At 48.4% G+C, this 24133-nt stretch overlaps 1 protein-coding gene across 1 annotated transcript in view; it reads left to right on the top strand.

Annotated features, from left to right (window-relative positions):
• NPC1 (NPC intracellular cholesterol transporter 1) overlaps positions 1 to 23072 on the top strand; it is a 78894-nt gene extending 55822 nt beyond the window's left edge. The window contains exons 21-25 of the mRNA XM_078611326.1: positions 480 to 674; positions 3043 to 3274; positions 13384 to 13497; positions 16354 to 16516; positions 17577 to 23072. Coding sequence (XP_078467452.1) covers positions 480 to 674; positions 3043 to 3274; positions 13384 to 13497; positions 16354 to 16516; positions 17577 to 17695 — 823 coding nt within the window. The 3' untranslated portion in view covers positions 17696 to 23072. The remainder of the gene's footprint in view (positions 1 to 479; positions 675 to 3042; positions 3275 to 13383; positions 13498 to 16353; positions 16517 to 17576) is intronic.
• The last annotated feature ends 1061 nt before the right edge of the window (positions 23073 to 24133 follow it).

The raw sequence follows: 24133 nt of genomic DNA, 5'->3' as shown, positions 1-24133 counted from the left end.
CAATACCATTACAATCATGCGCTTACCGACGGATAGTCATCTCCTGATCACGCTTCGATCACTCCTCCCATGGTTTCTGTTCCCGTGACCGTCACTCGTTGATTCTTCCACCCATGCTGGAGACTTGGTTTACCCGACTGACTGGTTCGTCTCAGCCATACTGCGTTTAACGATCGCCACACTGCAGGTCACAACACTTGCCTTTTTGTTTCTTCCCTCGCACTACTTCACTTTTGAATTCCTTCCCATCATCCCGATCTCTTATAAATAACATTGCTCCATCCAAGAGACGTGTCAACTCCTATCTGTAACAACTTTGATAGTTTGTTGCTGGTTGGTGGAAGATTGTGGCCTTTAGGCCAATGCTCAGAAACATTTTTCTTTTTAAAGAGCTCAACTAAAGTGTGCCCTTGGCCGTGCCTCTGTGCCCTCTTCTTGGTGCGGCGAGCTCACGACGTTGTGCGTTTGTGGCTGACCAGGGGACACGCAGCGTATGGCAGTGCGGTGTCGGTGAATGGCTCCCACGTTGGCGCCACCTACTTCATGAGCTACCACACCATCCTCACTGAGTCAGGGGACTTCATTGCTGCCTTGAGGAACGCTCGCACCATCGCCACCAACATCACAGCCGCCCTTGGCCCCACGCTCCCAAAATACAGGGTCTTCGCGTACAGGTACCGTCACGAATCATCTTGAGTTTTGCATACGCTGCCTGCATCACCTAACCCACAGTAATATGGAAATGGGATGGTCACCTCATGTAGGTATGATGTGCTAATGTAGCCCACTCACCCGTCTTCTTATGAGCTCTCAATTCCAACCACGCGACACCATTGGTTATAAGTACAGTATGAACTCATAACCAGGAGGAAGGTGAATAACACCCGTGGGGCTTTGCCGATTACGATTCCACGCCCTGTAAGGAATTAAATACATTGGGGTTGGGGAGTGGAAGGTGGGGGGGGAGAAGGGAAGAACAGGAGCTGATGTGACCTAAGCTGACTATGTTGGGGCTGCAGTGCGCATTTGTGTGCGTGGAAGGTGGAAGGGTGGCAAAATTGGTTAGCGCACTGCATTACAAACTGATCCTGGATCTCCCCTAGGTTTGCTCAGCCTTAAATGTGCAGTGTGTAAACCTCAGCACTGGGGAGACAAAGGCTGTGGTGCTGGTCGTATCACCCATTGTTCACTTTTGGTCTTAATAGGTGCTCGCTAACAGCACTTGCTTCAACAGTCTATCCGACTATATCGGGTATCTGTCTTGTGTGAGTAACAGTGTTTGTGTTTTTTTGTGCATGTGTTTTGTGTCTATGCATTTATGTGATTGCATTGTACTTAGTGCATTTTTACATATTTAATAAGTACATATTTTCTGCATGTGGATGTTATGTAATATATTGAACTCTTATTCTTTGGGTCTTTCGGTCAAACCACGTAGATATAAAAAAAATATCATGAAGTTTCGATCGCAACACAAGCAATCGTCAGCAGGTGAAAAATTATATCTGGCTTTACCGAAGGACCCAAAGAATATGAATTCCTGCCGTCACGAAAGCTTTAAGTCAATATTGGACTCTGTTTCTGTAGAAAAACATAAATGTGATTTTTTTCCATCTGGAATTGTTAATATTGGATATGTCAAAGTTGGGTGTCCAGATGCCCCTATTGTCAATCAGAATAACCGGATTCTGAATTCCACACATCTATAATTAGGTCACCAATTTAGGTCGTTTCTTATGCATACAATACTGCCATTAAGTCATTAGGATAAGAATAACTTCATGTTAATTTAAACATTGTGTTAGATTGGGTCATGCAGCCAATAAACCTTTTCGTGTATTACAAGAGCAAAGACAAAGCAGTGGTTGGCGGACTGCACCATGTGAACCCAGCAGCCGGAGTGTGATTCTTGACTGGTTAACATCAGTTTTGAGTGACATCTGAACTGATTCCTGCTTTTAAAAACCTGCACTGACCAGCATAGTGAAGTATGGTCAAACAACTCGCATGACAAAGGGTGGTACACTATTATTTCATTCTCGTATAACAAATTGAATCTTGAATTGAAATGTGACAATTTATAAAAAAAAAATTGGGAGGAGTGAAACATTCCTAGGAAACAGTCTACTTAGAATCAGAGTTGTAGTCTTTATTTATCCTGGAGAAATTTGGTGAGTTATGAAGCTTTTGTGACTGCAGAAAGCCATACTCTTTGGTTCTTTCGGTAAAGTCACGTAGGTAGAAAATACACAGACTCGACATTAACTTGCTAATCCCCCTAATCTCCCTGCCTAATCTCTCCCATCAACATAGCGCTAATCTCCCATTAACACTGCTGTCGTGCGCATATGCGGGGACGATACTCTTATGCGGCGACGGAAGCTCATTTCATGCTAATCTCTCCCTAATCTCCCCCATTAACACAACTGAGGTGCTTGCGTCCGGGGATGGAATTCCTTTCCAGCTAAGACCCCGCTTGCTTGCCCATCGCCACGTAAATAACCTCTTGTTGTAACAGCTCTCTCGCTGGTTCAGCAGTTCCACTGCTGGATTATTTCTTCCGCTTGAGGACGACCGCTTGTGTTGCGATCAAAACGTCATGATATATTATTTTTTGTTTTATTTTATTTTTCTACCTACGTGACTTTACCAAAAGAACCAAAGAGTTTGTCCAGTAAACTGTTAGATCCTTCTCGAAAGGCGGTGTCTCATTTGTGGCTTTTATTTAACCAGAATTCATGCCTGATTTGTTTCACATTTCATGAGCTCGACTGAGCGTCTGCTGTTGGCTCTGAGTGTGTGGTTCTCAAGCCGCATCAGGCTGCGTGAGCAGATGAGCATTGCTCTGTGCAGTTGATGATGGCTGCAGGGCTGAAAGAGCCAGCAAGAATCAGTGTCGTTGGTTTAAGCAAGAACATTCTGACGTTGGCTTTTTTGTTCTCATGTTCACAGATGCATTACTCAGTCTAATTTGTACGTTTCATTTTTTGCTGCGTTATGTTTACAAGCCCACCGCGTGCGTGCACGTCTCTTCCCATGCAGCATTTTTTACGTCTTCTACGAGCAGTACCTGACCATTGTAAACGACACGGTGTTCAACCTGAGCCTGTCGCTGGGAGCCGTCTTCCTGGTCTCCATCCTGCTCCTGGGCTTGGAGGTGTGGTCGGCGCTCACCCTGACCCTCACCATTGCCATGATCCTCACCGACATGCTGGGCGTCATGTGGCTGTGGAGCATCAGCCTCAACGCCGTGTCTCTTGTCAACCTCGTCATGGTGAGGATTGACGGAATTTCCTTCATTACTGAAATTGTTTTGGGGGGGGCGGGGAGGTCGACAATTTTAGGAAACCTTTTAGATCATCTATTTACCCTCCACTTTCTATTACTTTTAGAATCAGGACTTCTTCTAGCCTCTTATAATTTTGTTGCTGGACAAATGGACAGACAAACGGAATTCCGGGCTTTCACAATAGCTTAGTACTTGTATATGTGTAGTGAGTCCAACTGAGTGGCAGACGTTATTCTTCAGAGGCAACACATTTATTTGTAACACGTATATACAAAGGGGTAACTGCTCCTTTACCAGATACAGCCTAGGGTGGTGACCACTCAGCTAACTCCACTATACATTGGAGTTACAGCTACGAAGGGTCGGACCCTCACTCGTGTCCCCGGCCACGTGTTGGTGCCTCTTCAGACGTAGGACGTGGAACGTGGAGCTTCCAGCTTGTAGAACGAAGCGACCCTGGCCCCTCTCAGAAACCCACCTTATATCCTCCCGGGTCGGGGCCGGCTCCACCCTCTGCCCCGCCCTCGGCCCCACCCACGGCCCTGTGCACGGCCCCGCCCACCTTTGCGAGCGTTCCAGCTCCCTCTCGAGAGCTCTCCCCGGACACGTGCTCACCCCCTAGCCTCCCCACCTGGGGCCCTCTCTGGACACTCCGGATCACGTGCCTACGGGGTCAACCAGAGTGCGATGGCCCGGGGCAACCCTGTCCCTGGGCTGACACTTTCCCTCTCCCTTTTGCGGGAGCCTGCACCACACGCCATGCGCGGTGCCCGCGCTATCCCAGCGCTCGCCAAGCCCCGCTAAGGCTGGTACTACACCCACCTACGGGGTGTACGCGATGATGGTGCATCGCACGCCGTGCTATGCTCGAGCCGGCCTCACACAGCAACACACACGGTGCTATCCGCGATGTAGGGACAACGCACGCCACGGCCCTCCCGGGCCGGCACCATACAGTGACATCCCTGATGTCACTACATCTCGTATGTGTTATGTTTTTAGGAGAAGTTTTGAAATATATTTTTCCCCCGGGCCAGGTACTTGCCACGAGTGAACAATAAAACAAAGCATTAAATATTCAACATTGCATTTAACACATTTACATGAATCCCAACAATTATGTTCTCGCTTTCAAGTAATGTGACAGTTAACCCCCTTAAACTCAAATTTGTGGTGAATTGTGGAGCTGTGTCTGTAGCCTGGTATTATCTGGGTGTGTGTGTTTAACCATGTAAATGTCGCTCTCCGAGTCTCAGCGAGGGTGACCGTCTCACCTTGTCATCTTGTGTTGACTGATTGGCCGAGTACTGTAGCTCAGTGTGCAAGACAACTGTGACTGAGGGACCACGGCAATGTGGCCTTCAGTGTAGTTGGCCGAGGGATTGTGGCCATTTAACACCTCCGCTATCAAGAGGAATGTTATTCATTCATTCCGGAGCAACAAATGTGATTTTTGTTTGCTTTTTCATTCAAGAAGATTCATGTTTGAAACCAGTTCCCGCTTCGGTTTGGCTCTGGCAAGAAGAGCGGGCGGGATCGGCAGGCACTTGGGGATAATGCGGGTTGGTCGCCTGGGTAGCGCGCCACGTGGCAGGCCAGCCAGCAGGCCAGCAAGTGGGTATCGGATGTGCATGTAGGCACCAGGCTAGCATTCCAAGCACCTCTCCAAGCAGCCGGTACATCTTCTGCACACTTGGTAAACATTGAAGCAGCATTTTAGCAGCTCGTCAAGGAAGCAGAATCCAGCGGGCAGTTCTAACATCATCAACAAGCTCAGCGGAGACCTTGAGTTGGTTCAGAAGTAGCAATTGTATACATGGATAAAAAATTAAAATACTGTGTGAATAAATATAAAGAATTTCACGTCAAGAAATGTTAATACTAAAGTGTATTATAATTTACATCAATAATAGTGTAGAGGTGTAATTGTGTAGATGTATGGGCACGGATGGGTAACAAACACAAGGGGCGTGGTTAGGGCCGTACACAGAGGAGGTGCTCACACCGACGTCCGCACCTGCATCCCCCACGGGCCCCTCCCGGGGGCCGAGTGCTATAAAAGGTGCTGAGCCGGAGGGCTCGAGGTCGAGTGTTAGCTTTAACCAGCGAAGAGTGAAGACCAGCTAGAATAGGCCCCGGAGCTCCCCTGGCTCGCTGTCCTTGTCAGGGCCGACCAGGGCAAGCCGGTGGCGTGGCCCCGAGAGCCCAGACTGACGTTCTTATAAGAGCCGGTCTGGGGACTCAGGGTGCTGGGATCCCAGCTTGACCAGGGCTGGGATAGGTAGCCTCCCCTAGCTCCGTAGTGGAGGACTCGGGCGTAGGTTAGCGGGGTTAGACGTTGTGTCTCCCTATTAGACGAGTGAAGGGGATGATACCCCTTCAAGTGCTGTGTGTACCCGTTACTGTACACAAGTTGGTATTAATAAATAAGTGTGCCTCCGACCCCGTCGTCCAAGCCTCTTGCAACTTACTACATCTGGGGTCAGAAGTGATCGTGCAACAATGGACACACGAAGGACGACACGTACCAGGGAGTCGGAGATGGAGGACACCTCGGCCGACTCGGCACCAGAGATGGCCGAGGTCGGATCCGAGCAGCCGGGGCCGAGTACACCCGCGCCGCTACGACAGGAAGGGTGGGATGCGTCGGCCGAGGGACTTCGGCTGGCTCACTCCCGCCTGGCGGAGCTGCTCTACGCTGCGGCCGCCACGTTGGAGGAGATCACGCGGCTGGGGGCTGGAGGGGCTGCGCGGGACGACGACGGCAGCCGACGCGCGGCGCCGTTTCCCGCCACCCCGACGCGGCTCGTGATCAGATTTCCCGCCATCGCTACAGTGGGTGCAGAGGGCGGGGCCGGCCCGCGTCAGGTGACCGCCGAGGGCCAAGCAGAAGCCGTGACATCATCAACACCGGCCAGCGCGTCAACAACGGAGCGACCGGCGATGCCATACGCGCAGCCCGCCCACACTGTACAGAGCGCCGGGAACGACGGAGCGCGATCCGCAGCCACGAACGTCGCGTTACAGCAGCGACTGCCGCCTCTCAAAGAATTTGTGGGCGCGGACGGGGACTGGGGCGGCTTCAAGAGACGGTTCATCGCTCATCAGGAGATGGCGAACTGGACGGACGCCGAAGCACTACGCACACTGCCGGCGATGCTGGACAACGACGCCCTGGCTACCCTCACCTCGGCGCCTAAGGAAAAGCGCGCCACGCTGCACTTGGCGCTGCAGCTGCTGTCCGCTGTCTACGGCCCGCCTTCGGACTGCAGGCAGCTGTTCCACGATCGTCATCGGGGCGCCAACGAATCGCCTCTGGCTTTCCGGACGGCTCTCCTGGCCCTGGCGAAGGCAGCTTTTCCGCGGATGGACGAGGAGGGAGTGGACGCTATGGTGGCAGAAAAGCTGTTGCTACTCGCGGACGAGCTGGACGTCGCCGTCTTGGCTCAAGACGACACAGAGATGTCTTCCTTGCTGGTCGCGCGCCACATCCACGGGGGCTTGCGGTCCCTGCGTCGCAAGGCCGCCAAGGGGGTGGCCGGCCATGCCATGGCGGCTCCCGCCCTCCCATCGGAGGAGGTCTGCGGGGTGGAGCGGCGGGGGGAATGGAGATCTGCGGGACCACAGGCTCGGAACGGACCGAGCCGCCAGGAGCAGCCCAGGCCATCCGGGGCGCTCACACGCTGCTACAACTGTGGCCTTCAAGGCCACGTGGCTTCAGGATGCCGGGCTCCTCGTCAGCGCGGGGCGACACCTCGTCAGGACGCCGCGCCGCCTCCACCCAAGCTCCAGCAGAGAAATACGGCGAGTCGTGGCACCTCACACGTTTGGCCCGTGCACACATCTGTCACACACTCACTCGCTGAAACATACACAGCTCGAAATTCGCCGGGCATTGCGTCAGATTGTTCTGAAATGCGGCGAGCGCTCCAACCGGGCCAGTGGTCGGAGCTCGCCCATCGTGTCGTTGCAGCGTCGGCGGGGTCGTCGGTCGTGGTCGGTCACATAGATAAGGTTGAGGTGCGGATTTTAATTGACACGGGAGCATCGGCGACCAGTAATCTGATTTGATTTATAACATCCTTCCCGTTCAAAGCCGTCCTTTGCTCCCCGTTGACGTGCCATGCTATGCTGCTAACGGGGGCTCGCTGGGAATCATTGGGCAGATCCGCGCCAAAATTTGCATTGGGGACATTAAATTATCCGGGCCTGTATTGGTTTCCTCCTCGCTGGCGGTTCCGTTCTTGTTGGGGACGGATTTCTTGGCCAAAATGCCTATCCGTATATTGATCGACCAGGGGTGCATCGAACTCCCGTCGGGCCGACGTGTAACATTTTTGTCTTCCCCCGCCACGGAGCGTCGGGCATTTGCGACCGTGCAGGCGCTCGTGGCGAGAACTGTACGCGTACCCCCGGGAGCTCAGATGCTCGTCCCTCTTAGGTTACGTCGGCCGTTTGCTGAGGGGGTTGCGGATCGGGGGGTCTTGGGACCATCTCGAGCCGGGGTCAATGGACCCGATTTGATAGCGGCTCAGACCATAGTGAAAGGGGATGGGGACCCCTTCATTGCAGTCCTTAATGTGGGATCGCGAACGGCCGTGGTTCCTCAAGGGACCGTGCTTGCACACGCAACGCCGGCACCCTATGAGGAACCTCTCGTGGGTCAGGTGCGCACCGATCCTCCGTCGCGACCACATTCGGACTGTGATGACGGATGGCTGGATGCGCTTTGCGCGGGATCGGTGGACCTGTCCGACTCACAGCGTGAGAGGCTGCGAGTTCTCCTGAAAGAGTTTGCCGAAGTTTTTAGTCGACACAAATTTGATATTGGTTGTACTAAATTGCTGCGACACCACATTGACACGGGTGACAGCGCGCCAATCCGCCAAAATCCCTTTCGGTTGAGTCCCGCCGAAAAGGATCATGTCAAATCGGCCGTTGACGACATGCTAGCCACCGATATCATATCCCCTTCCAACAGCCCGTGGGGCGCACCGATCGTTTTGGTGAAAAAACACGACGGCTCACTGCGGTTTTGTGTCGACTTTCGGCGGTTGAACAAAATTTCAGTAGCCGACGCGTACCCGCTTCCTCGAATGGATGAGTCGCTTGATGCCTTGGCGGGGGCGCGATTCTTTTCCACCCTGGATTTACTTTCCGGATTCTGGCAGCTTCCTCTGGATGACAAATCTAAACCTAAGACTGCTTTCCGTACACCGCACGGCCTTTTCCAATTTAACCGCTTGCGGATGGGCTTACATTCTGCGCCGGCAACTTTTCAGCGGTTAATGGAACTGGTCTTGGCGGGCTTACCATGGGATTCGTGTTTAATTTACTTGGACGATGTCATCGTCTTTAGCAAAACATTCAATGAACACCTCCAGAGGTTGCGTGCTGTTTTTCTCAAAATGCGGGACGCCAATTTGAAATTTAAACCGCAGAAGTGCCATTTGCTCCGCGAATCGGTGCGGTATTTGGGTCATATTGTTAGTCGCTCGGGGATATCCACCGATCCCGCCAAAACGGAATGCGTCAGCTCCTGGCCGACTCCCACCTCGGTGGGGGAGGTCAGGAGTTTCATTGGGTTCGCGTCCTACTACCGACGGTTTGTGGCTGACTTCGCTACGATCGCGAAACCCTTGCATGCCTTGACGTCCAAGGGAGTCAGGTTTCGTTGGGGGCCGGAGGAGAAGGCTGCTTTTCGCTCCCTCCGGGATGCCCTGGTGGGGGCTCCGCCTTTGAATTATCCCGATTTTTCACAACCCTTCTTGCTCGATACAGACGCAAGTAACACGGGCATTGGGGGCGTGCTGTCCCAGCTCATTGGTGGCGTAGAGCATGTGGTGGCTTACGGTAGTCGGGTGTTGTCTCCGGCGGAACAACGGTACTGCGTTACCCGTCGTGAACTATTGGCGATCGTTTATTTCATTCAGCAGTACCGCCCGTATCTGTACGGTCGACGTTTCACCATCCGTACAGATCATGCGGCGCTGCAGTACGTCCTGCGGATTCAACAACCATCGGGACAGTTGTCTCGATGGTTGGAGATTCTCCAAGACTACGACTTTGTCACCACATATCGTAAGGGCGTCCGCCACACGAACGCTGACGCTCTGTCGTGGTTGCCGCCCACTTCGGAGTGCGCTTGCCTCTCGGGTTCGGGGCGTTGTAGGCCCCCGAACGTGACCACGGATTCGGTCCTTGTGGCCGCCGCCGATGCGCCTTTAACTTAGGGTCCTATCGAGCAAGCAGGGAGGGATTCCTTGCTGGGGTTGTCCGTTGCGGAGTGGGGACGCCTCCAAATGGAGGACACCTCCCTCCTCGCTCTGCGCCGTCGCATCGGGGGGGTTGGTCAGGGGGCGGCGAACGTTCACTCGTGGGGGTTGTTCCAATGGACTGGGACGGGAAATCCCGCCGCCAACGGCTGGTGGTGCCTGCAGCATTGAGGGGTAAAGTGGTGTGGGCTGCGCATGAGCGGCTCCTGCACTTGGGGATTCACAAGACCCTTGCCATGCTCCAGCTCGATTTCTTCTGGCCGGGCATGGCAAAGGACGTGGGAGATCTCCTGGGGTCATGCACTCAATGCGCGCAGCGGAAGCCACCAGCGAGGGGGTCCAACCCTCCGCTGCAGTCCATAAAGGTTTCCCGGATTAACGAGCTCGTTGCTCTGGATATTCTCGGGCCATTTCCCGCTACACCCAGGGGAAATAGATACTTATTGACAGGGGTCGAATACTTCACGAGATGGCCCATGGCCTGGCCCCTGGCCAACCAGTCGGCAGCAGCCGTCGCGGAGGCCTTTGTCCAGGGCTACGTCCTCGACAAGGGTGCTCCGGAACGGCTGCTGACTGACCAGGGTAAAAATTTTTCGGGGAAACTCTTCCGCGAGGTGTGCGACCTCTTGGGTACGGAGAAAATTTGGACCTCCCCATATCACCCACAAACTGACGGGATGGTGGAACGGCTGCATCGGACTATCACGTCCATGCTGTCCCAGCAGGTATCGGAATCCCAGACAGATTGGGACCTTCGCATTGCGGGTGTGTTGCAAGCCTACAGGATGGCTCCCCATGCGGCCACCGGATTTTCTCCTTTCTTTTTAATGTATGGCCGCGAGGCTAACCCGCCTGTGACGACTCAGCTGAAGCTCTCGGCGCCTCAGGCGATGTCTAAATTGTCCGACCACGTTAAATTTAACATCGGGAAATTAACAGAGGCGCGGGAAGCGGCCGTGCAAAATTCTGAACTCCGCCAAAAGGCGAATGAGAGGCTTAGGCTGGGGCGGGCACATGTGTTCCAATGGAAACCGGGGGACAGGGCATGGTTGCACTGTCCCCAGGTGCCACTGGCGACCTCGTCGAAGCTGGTGCGGCCATGGCGCGGGCCCGTGGAGGTCATACAGGTCTTGCGGCCGCAATGTGTACGCGTCAAGTGGGGGAAGCGTCGGTGGTACGTGCACCCCTCCAGGTTGAAACCGTTCATTGCGCCGCCCCAGGGTTCTCACACACACACGCATGGCCAAACGTGTGAGGGGTCCGCCGACTCCCCGGCTTTGCTGCTTTCGCCTAACCTGACACCGACTGTTCCATCTCCAGGTGCACCAGGAGTGACGGGTCCACGACCGCCAACCCCTCCCGGGGGGGTCGGGGGTCACTCAGCAGCGAAACAAGACACTCTCGCACCCGGACTGTCGACACCCGCCACTGGGCGAGCCGGGGCGGACCCTTGTGACGGGCCCGCCACGAGAACGCGCGCCAAAACGCGCAGACTTTTGTTAGGTCGGCCGTTGGGGGGCCCTTGCGGAAGAAGGGGGGGCGTCCGGAGTGCGTGTATATATGTTGGTTTTGCGGAATGGGGTATTTATTCAGGGGGGTGCGTCGGGTTGTTTTTTTTCTGTTTCCTGTTGTTATTGTTGTTCTTGTTAAAATTACGCGAGGCACACACGGGTTTGGGGGGGGATGCACCTTTATTGTGATTTTGTTGCAGCCGGGGACGGCTGCAAGCTGTACAGGGGGGGGTGATGTAGAGGTGTAATTGTGTAGATGTATGGGCACGGATGGGTAACAAACACAAGGGGCGTGGTTAGGGCCGTACACAGAGGAGGTGCTCACACCGACGTCCGCACCTGCATCCCCCACGGGCCCCTCCCGGGGGCTGAGTGCTATAAAAGGTGCTGAGCCGGAGGGCTCGAGGTCGAGTGTTAGCTTTAACCAGCGAAGAGTGAAGACCAGCTAGAATAGGCCCCGGAGCTCCCCTGGCTCGCTGTCCTTGTCAGGGCCGACCAGGGCAAGCCGGTGGCGTGGCCCCGAGAGCGCAGACTGACGTTCTTATAAGAGCCGGTCTGGGGACTCAGGGTGCCGGGATCCCAGCTTGACCAGGGCTGGGATAGGTAGCCTCCCCTAGCTCCGTAGTGGAGGACTCGGGCGTAGGTTAGCGGGGTTAGACGTTGTGTCTCCCTGTTAGACGAGTGAAGGGGACGATACCCCTTCATGTGCTGTGTGTACCCGTTACTGTACACAAGTTGGTATTAATAAATAAGTGTGCCTCCGACCCCGTCGTCCAAGCCTCTTGCAACTTACTACAATAGTAACAGATATTCACTTCCCTATTGAGTAGCCATAATCCGGCAGGATTTTAATCGCTGCTGGGTGAAACCTCCCCAAGGCGTTGCCCTTTCTCAGTCTCGCAATGCAGCGGTCTGCCTAGCGCAGGGGTCGGCAACCGAAACAACTAGAAAAGCCATTCTTTTCAAATTCGGTAAAAAAAACTTTATTTCAAGAGCCGCAATGCACGTGGTGAATACGAGGCGGTGGTCCTTGGTAAATAATGTCATGAAAGAGTCCTTAAGAACCGCATGCGGCTACGGAGATGCAGGTTTACCGACCCCTGGCCCAGCGCCTGCACAGAGCCCCCCTCGTCGTTCCACCTCTGAGGTCGCCATCCTCCGCGGGCATGTTCCTGCTTCTTTGGCTGCCACTCCATCATTAAAGTTGACCACTCCGGTCCGTGTGTTCAAGCTTCGTCTTTTTCTGGGCACATCTCTAAACAAATAAGTAACTTTAAACTTCCTCCTCAATTTGCAAGCATTTCGTTAAAAGAAAATAGGATTTTTATTATTGTTTAACGCCACGCAAAATATGGATTACATTTTTTGTTCTCATGCCGAGAGAAAATCATAAAAAATCACAGTGGTGAACCCTTCATTTGAAATGGCATGGAATAGACTGGCGAGTGCTAAATTCACCCAAATGTAATTGACTTTAATATGTTAAACTGCCAAGAAATGTTTGTAATGTGGACGTGGGTGGAGTGGTGGCACAACGGTCCGCGCATTGCACTGCCAACCAAGTGACCCAATTTGATTCCCAGCCACGGCTGACACCGGTTCGTGAGTTAAATCTAAACCTGTCGTGTTCCTCCACCACCCCTGCATTTTACATACCTGTTTTTTTACTTTTTCGCACCGTAATTAGAGGTGCGGGTAAGGACAACAAACTAAACACAATGAGCAGTTCTTAAAGAAATGAGTATTCAATCTAGATTGAAAAGTGCATAGCTCCAGTTGTTTTCTAATATCGGAAGGAAGAGCGTTTCCAGACGGTCGCAGAAGCGCATTTGAAAGCGCGCGATGCAGTGACCATCTTTACTCGATGGTTATCCAAAAGCCGCTGCTGCGAGGATGACCAGAGTTTGCGTGTTGTTTTATGCTCCTTGATGAGATATTGTGGTTCATTGGTAAATTATGGTCAAACAATCCTAAAGATTGACTGCATAGGAAAGCCTTGATCCAGCAGTGGACTGACAAAAGGCTGTATATAATGTGGGTAAGGCATTGTTTGGTTAAGGCATTGTTGGGGAGAGATGGGAGAGTGGAAAGTAACTTGTTTAAAAACGTCAACTTTTATAAATATAAACATTAAAGGCTTTTAGATAGCATTGAGTTCACAAGATGGACAAATAGTTTACAGTAAGTTGCTTGCTTTTAAAAACTCTGAATTCGAATGCATTTTATGAAATGTCTTTGTCGATGTCACAATGAAACAGGGTCAGAATCCTCTGAGTGAGACCTTTGTGTGTGTATGTGTTCACTGTAGTGTGTGGGGATATCGGTGGAGTTCTGCAGTCACATCGTGCGTGCGTTCTCAGTCAGCACTCAGCCCACCCGTGCACTGCGCGCCAAGGAGGCTCTGGCTTACATGGGTAGCTCGGTACGTATGTCCTCGCACTGTGTCGTTATACACAAGCATGTGTGCACGCGTTCACGGCGCGTTTGTCTATCCACTGCCGTGAATGTTGCGTAGGTCATTTAACCACACTTTTCCACGTCGGTCACTGCTGGTCAGTGAAGGCGGGGAACAGATCTGGGAGCACACAAGTACAGTACAATAGCAAGTTTTGTTGCACTGCCTTCTGCCCACCATGTCCTACAGCAGCGGGACACACTTGTTATGCAAGGTGGTCTGCTTAGCTTGTGAGATGTGATGAGATGGGGCACATTCCCGGTAATTTGGTTATAGCCTGCTCTTCACTCCGCTCAGTAGAAATGGGGAAGGATTGTTTAGCTGCCTGTCCGTGCTCTGCTGAGTGACAGGTCGCCAGAGGGTTTACTTTGTAACCCACGAGGATGGGTTCGCAATGCCATGTACGCCATCGCATGTAACAAGAGTACAATAGAAGCACCAAAAGGGATTGTCTGTCTATAGAATCACTGCATCACTGCCTTTCTTCATTAAGAACTATTCATATGTACCTGTACTTATATTCCTGTCTCACGTTGGTATACATGGCGTACTGTCCATACCCACACTTGCCACGCAATACAAAATGTCGGTGTCTTTGGAAATTACAAACCGACTGCTTCGTGAACAACGATTAATTGAAACGAACATACAGTGGCATTAAACAGTTTCACCACCATCCCACAATGCAAAATTGCTGACACTCCTGCTGCAGAGGCCTATGCTAGTTTAGAGGCATCGAACAGAACGATTGGAGGTAAAGATGGGATTTAAGAAGGGTGTTTGTCACCCACTTTTCATCAGTGTTGTGCCCTACTGTGAATAATATATATTTGATTAGTACATTAGGAATCTAATGAAAATATACATGATAAACTTTGGAATATATAGATGATGCGGGTTTGTAGGCTATAGCATGGCAACTATGGGCAGTTTGTATGCACTGAAGCCAGGATAGTAGGGCCTCAAGTTGAGCAGCTTAAGAAGAGTGGTTCTCGCATAGTTATTGCAGGTGAAACTATGAGTCGTGAATGTGGAGCCGAGATTGGTTTCAAGACGGACACACAAAGGGTGACAATCAAGCGGGAGACCGAAAGCCAAGTTGTGGGATTGTATCAAAGAAGATCTTGGCTGTGTGGCCAAAGGAAGAAAGCCAGTGAATCAGAATATGTATTTATAGTGGAGGAATCTGATGAGCTATAAAGCTCTCTTAATTTTGGAGCTTTCGTGACTGCAGGAATTATTCTATGGTTCTTTCGGTAAAGTCACGTATAAAGATAAAATAATAAATTAAATAATAGCATACTACGACGTTTCGATTGCAACACAAGCAATCATCATCAGGTATAAAATAAATAGCAACAAAAATCTAACCAGAAAACTATAGACAGACAGATATCACAAAGATACACAGAGAGAGAACACGTATCGGCACAAAGAGAGGGATCGTCTCTGTGACGAGGCCTTAAATATAGAGAGGGGGCGGGGGCGGAGAGAGGGAGGGGGCAGAGAAAAAATTAGCATGTCAATGAGTGGACGACGACGTACGGTACGCCAGCTTGAAAATTAGGAGAAAGACACACTAAAATTAAATAACCTAGTAAAATATCGAAATGTAATGTAATGCAACACAGAGAGTCGGTCAACACACAATTAACGCATAGCCTGGTTGATTACGTATTTCAAAGATTGCTAAGTTAGAATTTAAGTGTGAAAATTCCAAAGAGAGGACACAGGCAGAGAGAAAAAACAAAAAACCCGAGAGAGTGGACGACAACGTGGTACGGTACGCAAGCTTGAAAATTAGGAGAAAGACACACTAAAATTAAATAACCTAGTAAAATATCGAAATGATGATGATTGCTTGTGTTGCAATCGAAACGCCGTAGTAATGCTATTATTTAATTTATTATTTTATCTTTATACGTGACTTTACCGAAAGAACCAAAGAACTATAAAGCTCTGTTTCACAGATGTTCACTTCTATGGGGAAGTTTTAAGCTTATCTTTTTTCTCTCTCTCTCTGGTTTTTTGTTTTCTCTCTCTGCCTGTGTCCTCTCTTTGGAATTTTCACACTTAAATTCTAACTTAGCAATCTTTGAAATACGTAATCAACCAGGCTATGCGTTAATTGTGTGTTGACCGACTCTCTGTTGCATTACATTTCGATATTTTACTAGGTTATTTAATTTTAGTGTGTCTTTCTCCTAATTTTCAAGCTGGCGTACCGTACCACGTCGTCGTCCACTCATTGACATGCTAATTTTTTCTCTGCCCCCTCCCTCTCTCCGCCCCCGCCCCCTCTCTATATTTAAGGCCTCATCACAGAGACGATCCCTCTCTTTGTGCCGATACGTGTTCTCTCTCTGTGTATCTTTGTGATATCTGTCTGCTTATATGTCTGTCTATAGTTTTCTCGTTAGATTTTTGTTGCTATTTATTTTATACCTGATGATGATTGCTTGTGTTGCAATCGAAAGGTCGTAGTACGCTATTATTTAATTTATTATTTTATCTTTATACGTGACTTTACCGAAAGAACCAAAGAACTATAAAGCTCTGTTTCACAGATGTTCAATAGGGGCAGGTCAGAACCCTACAACAACAAACAATACAAAAGCACGAAAGGAGTGCAATGTGTAGGAAAGGTAAATAAATAACTTGCTTACCTTTTGAGGTGTGGTGGCGTCAATGGTATTGGCCAGAGTGACCTATCGACTTAAATTCCTTTTAGATCTTGCAGTGTGGTAAATGTCTTATTTATCATTCAGTGCGCGTATAACAATGGGTGTGGTAATATTTGTTTGTTTCTTGTGCTCTTTGAAGGTGTTCAGCGGCATCACGTTGACAAAGTTTGGTGGGATTGTGGTGCTGGCCTTCTCCAAGTCGCAGATATTCAAGATCTTCTATTTCCGCATGTACCTCTCCATGGTGCTGCTGGGGGCAGCTCACGGACTTATATTCCTGCCCGTCTTGCTCAGCTATGTTGGTACGCCATGCTCCAATGACTTATTTTTAGATCATTAACACAAAAGTTAACACACAACTAATTGCCTTCTTGAAACATTTTGTGCAGTTTTTTTCCTATCCCAAATTTTATTCTGATTGTGTCCTCGGGAGTCATGTGATGAGACGAAGCAGTGCTGCTACCACTCTCTGTGTTGGACAACGGCCCACAGAAGTGTATGTCACAGAACTGCCTCTAGGATCCCTTCAAGTGCTCTTTGTTCGACGAAGCAGGGGGCAACACTTTCCCACCCACTCTGCAATGGTCGTCACATGCCCTGTCAAACTGGTAGTCATGATTATCGGAACTGGAATTTAGTCAAAATAAGTGCGGAACAAAACTCGGGAACCTGGTTTAACAACAGGTTAAACCGGTTCCCAATTATCTGAAAAGCATGAAAGCCCAAATATGTCAACCAAAGGTAATTTCTTGGACCATTCATCGAAGATCACTGGCCCAGCCCTCCGTATTTGTCAACTCCACGTTGAAGGCCTATCCAGAGCGAAATGTGAGGTCTTGTCAAAATAACTTACACCAACACAATAAATGCACTTGAACAGAACTACGTAGCTATATGAGGGTTTGCGGCCAGCAGTTGAGACTAACTTTGGGAGTGGCAGTCAAAGGAGGGAAAAGTATCCGTGGAGCAATGAAAGCAGCTCGATGAATGGTACCATAGCAGGACCTCAAAAGATAGTAGTGACTAGTTTGGAATTACCTTATCCAGCTGTGGATTGATCATGGCTGACAATGATGATGGACGTACATTAGAGAGAGGAGGCTACGAGTGTTCCTATGCCCATGCAATGATGCAATGTGACTCGTGCGCATAGGAAGATCCTCGTCGTTTAGTTATGATGAGCTCTCAATATTCGAGGTATGAATACCCGTCTACAACAAGGACATTGCACAGCATAGAGCATTTGGCACGTCGTTGTGTTGTAAGGTGCAATGTAAACGTGATTTTAGCCGACGTGATTTAACGGTTTTCTTTTGAATCCCAATGCTGTGTGTGGCGGCCACCATGTTGTCCCGTCGACAGGTGCGCCGGTGAACAAGGCCAAAGTGTTGGCTGCTCTGGAGAGGAGGAAGGGCACCGAGAGGGAGTCCCTGGCAGGCTCCTCCGTTCGGACTCGCTTCTCCGTAGGAGGGTGGTATTAATGCCTGGAGCCTTGCACACACACAGAGACGGCTGGAAACATGCACAAACGTGTGGTGGCCCCACAGGCAGATGCTTCACACAGACAGGCATGCACGCGACACACTGTGACACTCGGATGGGTGAAAACTGAAAATCAAGTTGTACGCGCATGGGGGTGCGTATGACCGATAACATTAAGCAACAGATCTAAAGCACGCAAACTGACTTCTCACTCGCAAATTACACATAATTGGATGTGCATTACAGTCTACGCCTGTCCACAATTCTCATGCCCTGCACGCAGGCACTGGGTAGACTTTGTTGTGCATGTGCACGCTGAGTCTCTGCATTATTCACATGTAAGTTATTACAACATTTTACCGTTTAAATAAAGTTTTGCAACACATTTTAAAGCTTACATTTATGCACTTAAATACAAATGATCCCGATAGCTAATGCACGCTGGAGAAGTACAGTAAAAATATAGTTTCAAAATGAATGATAAAACTATTAAGTCACATAGATAGAAAATTAATTGATCACAACGTTTCGATCGCAACACAAGCAACCGTCATCAGGTGAAACAAACACAGCAGGAGAACTGCTGACATAGGAGGCGATGATAGCATTGTGAAGACATTGGAACGTGAGGAAATGCAAAACCCACCCGTGTACTGAAGTTGTCATTTTGAATGGCTACGCCTAACTCGTGTTTCTTTTCTGTGCACTGTGGATATCTTAAGACGATGAAGAACAATGCGGCAGTGCCATTGAGCTACTGTTAGTGTAGCGTTGTGGACAAGTTACACGTCTGGCAATAAGACAAAACAAGTTTATGTTAAATGCTGAATAGGCTCGAACTTGAAAGTTTCATTTATCCTGAAATCCAGTTTTAAATCTTTAAGAGGAAAGCCGCTTGTGGAAGGCCATCCCAGCCTCCCCCTTCCCCATACTTAATCATGCTGATTGTGATTGCTGCTAATTTAAAGCAGTTTGTTAAAATTGCATAATTGATACTCGGTTAATGTTAAGAGGGCACGAGGTGTTTTGATCCACTTCACGTTCGTATTCGTCTTAACATGCAATGACTGGAGACATGTTGAGCATTGCAGACTTTATTAAGTTATGTGCAAAGTTCATCTCAAAAGTGGTTGTTATTTATTAATATTGGCAAATGTAATCGATCTGAATCCAGAGATTATATTAGCTTTCAAACCTGGGCTCGGTCGCTCTTGCGTACGTTTGAGATTCCTGAATTCCGCAACGAGCGAGGAGAGCGTCCAATAATTTGAGAAGCGCCGATTGTTTGTTTGCGAATCCTTGATATACATCTTGATTACCTCCTAAAATACTCTAAATTTTCCTCCCTAACGTTTGAGGCTCATTTAAATTTAACTGCATTCCTTTGCAATATTAGCATGTGGTGAAATAACTTCGGGTGCACATTTAAACACACGCTTGTATAATTGTTGAACAGCAAGTAAATTGTATTCCACGTGTTGTAGCTGTGCCTCCTCAATAACATAGCTATTCACTGGCGCTAATTCACACATAGTTGTTTATTGGAAGATTGCAAAGTGTATTTTTGTTGTTGAAAACTGCCCGAGATAGATTGAATGAAAAATGGTCAAAGTTGCTATCAAGTATTGTGGAGCTTCTCGTTATGGGTTAAAATACTGTGGTGCACTAACTTGCTTTTAGAAAACTGCACGCGAACTGGATGCATACATCACAAAGTCAATTAATTGCAATTGCTTACTTACGGTAGATTCGACACAAAGGTGTGCTTGTGGTTCATTGTTCAAAAGAGAACAGGTGGGAAGGCATCTGCTTATGAGGGAGGGTGCAGAGGAGGGTCGAGGAGAAGAGGATAGATACGTCGGGATAGTGTGGGGTCAGGGTAGTGGATGGTTACAGAAATATGAACAACACCCACGAAGATAAATCGGCACGTGCGTTTAACTCCCCGTGCAATTGAGTTACAGCGAAGCGGTAGTTTGGTGTATCGCACAGTTTAAGTGCAAGTGTTCTAGTACATTTTAACCACATTTTCCTTGCTTATCAGCATGGCTTGCGGGTGATGAACTGTTGTACCTTGCTTCCTTGTTCACAAACAACTCCACTGGTATTCAGGCAATATATGCAATATATACAACATGAAAACAACACTGGAATTTCCTATACCCAGGCTTGTAATGGAATGAAGTTAATTGATGTTGCTCTGCAGATGCATTTAATCTACATGAATTATATTGGCTCTTAAAGAGACGTGCCATTGCGTGTGTTTAGGTAATGCTGCAAGTCAATGTAGCGGACATGCAAATGCATCAGTGTTCATTGCCCTGTCACTGGGGTTTGTGCGTTGTCTTTGTGGGTTCTACAGCCACAGCTTAACCAAGCCATTGAAGGGACTGCTGGTTGATAGTTAACTGGTAATTGCACAATAACCAACATAGCAAATTGAAACGAACATTTTACAATTAAACCTAGAATATACCGAATGATATTTATTTTTTCTGCATTATGAAGGTAGTTGTGAATGGTTGGTTGTGAACGGTCGTCATCCGTTTGTGATATTCCAGAGAATCCGAGGGGTTCATTGAAGGGATTTGTAACCATTTTTTGTGTGGCCAAGGAAGCGGTGAAGGCGGTGTTGGATTTTCGTTTAATAATGCATTCCTGTGTTTCATGTTGGGGAGACATTACCATTAAAACTAGTTTAGATGTAAATACTGAAATGGTAAATTGCTAAAATCTTTTATTTTTGTTGTGATTGATCATTTCTGATCACACTCGGCTTGTGCCAGCACACACTGCATAGGCGCCAATACTTTTGTATTACAGCACTTGACAGCTTCATCTTATGTGAAGTGGTCTTAAGCGAATCGTAAAAATAAATTGTTCCCGTGGCTGAATTGACCCCCCCCCATCCCTTAGCTACTCTTTATTTTAATCATAGGGGGGGGCGAGAAACACCTTTGCATTTACGCTGTACTCGCCACGTTTCGGTCATGGGACGACATTGCACGACTCGACGGTTTCTTCTTCGCTTCAAGCGGCATCCGACGACTTGTGGGGGGTGTTGCCTAGTTGTGCTGCTGGGGATCTGCATTCTGAATGGATATTTGCGCTATCGGCACGTCTGTAAAGCACCGAGCATTGGGACTAAATGGTCAGCGCAATGGAGGCTTTTGTCATGGGACTAACCCACATACGATTGCAGGAGGGTGGAGGAGCCTACATGCCTGGCAAGGAGCCTTACACCCTTTGCCAAGGTATGTACGCATCATGTCAAATCGCTAGGCGAGACAGAGGTAGAATTGCTTCTATAATTTTCCGTGCGAGATTTAGCAGTTGAGCGACTAACAGATTCCCGTGCCAGCATCGCAATATGCATCTCACCGCCCTGCGTGAAAAGTTTAATTTCATTGAAGCGGAGCCGTTTTGGCCATGAGGACATTCTAATGACAACTGTGCATACACCCTCCGATTCTGATTTAGGATATTGTGGCAGTTTTGTTTAATAAAAAGTGCCTCGTGCATTGTAAATAATCGCTGTGTTTCCTGCAATGTTGTTGTGGCAGCAATCTGTGGACACAAGCATAATACTCCTGAAGCGCACATCTCGGCAGTTCACGTTGGAAATTAATGCTCTGGGTTTGTTGTCCTATTGCGTTGATCAGCTTCACAACACGCACCTCAAGCAACTTCGTACAGCTCAGGATGTCAGTTCGCTTGGGTTTCAGTTGGGACCTTAATATTACAGTACTTAGTTTTTACCAAGTTAAAGGGCGCTTGTCTGTTTTAAATTTGTATTTACAGTTTTCATTTTACTGTAACATACACACATTGTTCTTGTTTACTGTGGCCCATGGGGCAGGATGCTGTTTGCTGCAGTGCTTACGTTCAGCCTGAACAGTGCAGAACATCGATCAGGGAATTGGTTTTACACGGCAAATCTATTATCTCGCCTTGTTTTATACGCGCAATTTTCATATAACTGTTCATAGCATTATAGAAATATAAAATACGATAACAGACGTTATTACGGATAGTAGTAGTGCCTTACGCCAATAATCCCAACTTCCAAGCCAAGCTTAGCAGCGCTACAGAAAATACGTGGTCAGAAACTCGCTGCTGGTTAGTGGTCATGACTACAGACATTTTGCAAAAAATGGCGTAGTTTTTTGTAAAAATTTAGGTTTATTGTGAAGTAAACGCCATTACCGAGCACTTAAATAATAAAATAGAACACCTCGGGAATGTGTAAGAGCAATGCTGGTACCACCGTGGCCCGCTGGAAATCGCAGCTGCTGATCCCATTCACCGTTGAGTCGTCCCCATTGTACAGTGCCTATGTAGTGGTGACACGGGCTGCTTACCCACAACCTCAACCTCGCGTCTTTCCCCAGCCATGGTTACAAAGTGTCCCATGTGGATATTGTTAAAGTAGAAGTTGATTTTTCCTTGATTTAATATTTGAATGTAGTTTACATCACTTTTACCTATTTCTGTACACACGTTGTTGGTGATACTGCGTTGGCAGTACGCTACAAATAACAAAGGACTCGACGCATCTGTCAATGACACTTGCCTTAAAAATGATCGTGCATGTGTATACATAATAGGCGTTGGGCTTTTGGCAATTGCCCTTCATAGCTCATTAATAGATGGGAGAGGGTAAGAGTTGGGGCCTGCTCTTGACACCGTGGGGCTCTCTGAGAATTAACTTTTAAAATGTTTCCTGATTAACTCGCCTTAGACGGGTGTGAATAGTAGCTATTGAGAAACAGCCAAACCCCTTAAATAACCCCTGGCCTTATGAATGTGCTGTGAAGAATAGCCATTGCCTGCACATTTCCTTTGAAGGCCACGGTGTTATTTATGAATGCGATTTTTCCGTGCATCCTGTCCGCGTTCATAGTCTCGGGTTGTCGTAAATTTGTAATGATCAGGGCTGCTAAGAAGCACAATTCTGAAATTGGTTATCATTTTTGTGTGTCAATGCCATGGGGTGGGTTTTTTTCTCCGAGAGAATCCAATTAACGTGCATTATGGAGATTTCCTTTTGGCAACAAATCCATCCAAAGTGCTTCATATAGTCGCTGGGAAACAACTGTGTGGAACTACTATGATTTGTGAAGGCAATATGTAGTTATACTTGTGTATATGTGCCAATGTAAGTCTTATTACCACAATTTGTGTGTTTTGGCACTGAAAACGATGTTTATTTTTCAAGTGCTAAGACCCAAAGAGGATGAATTCCTGCAGTCACGAAAGCTTTAAATCGACATGAATACAGTTTGAGAGACATTTCCATCTGTGACTAAAATGGTATCCACTTATGATTTCATTCGCATGGTTTTGTAACATTTGAAAATAAACGTTAAACTCGAACGTGTGTTTATCTACCTCATTACGAATGAATTTAAAGAGATTAAATTTCAGATATTGCGTTTAAGTGAATGCTGCCGTTCGAAATTACGGAAAAAAGAAAATTTGCTGGTGGAGATGGAATAACTCCGGACATCGTAAAAGCAGTGCGAAGACCAGCTGCTGGAACAAAATGAGTGGAGCTGTTCACTTAACGTTTGCACAACAAATGAAATGCCTCCATTGTGGAATAATGTCTGAATGTTTAAAAGGGCAACACACTGATTCGAAGGATTACACATACACACTTTTGTTTTCAGAACCTTTATTTAGGCTGGTAGGAATCTGATGAGCTGTACAGCTCTTTTGCACAGATGTCCAGTAGGTTTCACCGATGTCCAGTAGGCTTTACCCATAATTATCCACGGCACCGTTATGAGTTTGTGAAACGTTACAGCCTGATCGCACATATATAAATAATTCACAAATATCATTGGGAGCGGTCGTCTTAGGGTTAACCCTCAATATTAAGTCTTCCGATATAATCGGGCTGTAAGAGTTATTCGGGGGATAGTCCACGTGTTTAACTATTAGATATCTGTAATACTACTCAATCCATAACTGATATTCATTGATATCCAATAATTTCAAGAACAATGGGTGACAGCTTTTGCGTGGCCATCAGAGCTCCACCGGTTGTCCACAACTGCGAGACGCAAGTCCATGTCAAGGGGAAACATCACGGACCCCATTCTAAAAGCAAATACAAGTGGGTGACATCACCCACTTGTATCCGTTTAGGCAGGCTCGGGCTCGAGCCTGCTCCAATGACTACGTGAATATTGCACGACCATCTGTAACTGTGCCCTCTATATTGCTTTGGCCTTTGTGGTATTTGTAGCCACGGTAATTTCTAAACTACACGGTGTGATTACGTTATTGGCTCGTCTCAAAATTGGTTATTTGCAGGAAACCGACTTAGCGACTGTCGCCCTGGTGACGAGCCAGGCGCGGCAAGTGAGCAGCATCCATCAGCTTTCCTTTGGGAGCAACCTCGAGGACCGACAATGCCGCTGCTGCTGCCG

The sequence above is a fragment of the Lampetra planeri genome, chromosome 2 (assembly GCF_965212315.1).
Source record: "Lampetra planeri chromosome 2, kcLamPlan1.2.h2, whole genome shotgun sequence".
Taxonomy (NCBI): Eukaryota; Metazoa; Chordata; class Hyperoartia; order Petromyzontiformes; family Petromyzontidae; genus Lampetra; species Lampetra planeri.
The sequence above is the reverse complement of the archived record's forward strand: the minus strand, read 5'-3'. Positions and strand labels throughout refer to the sequence as shown.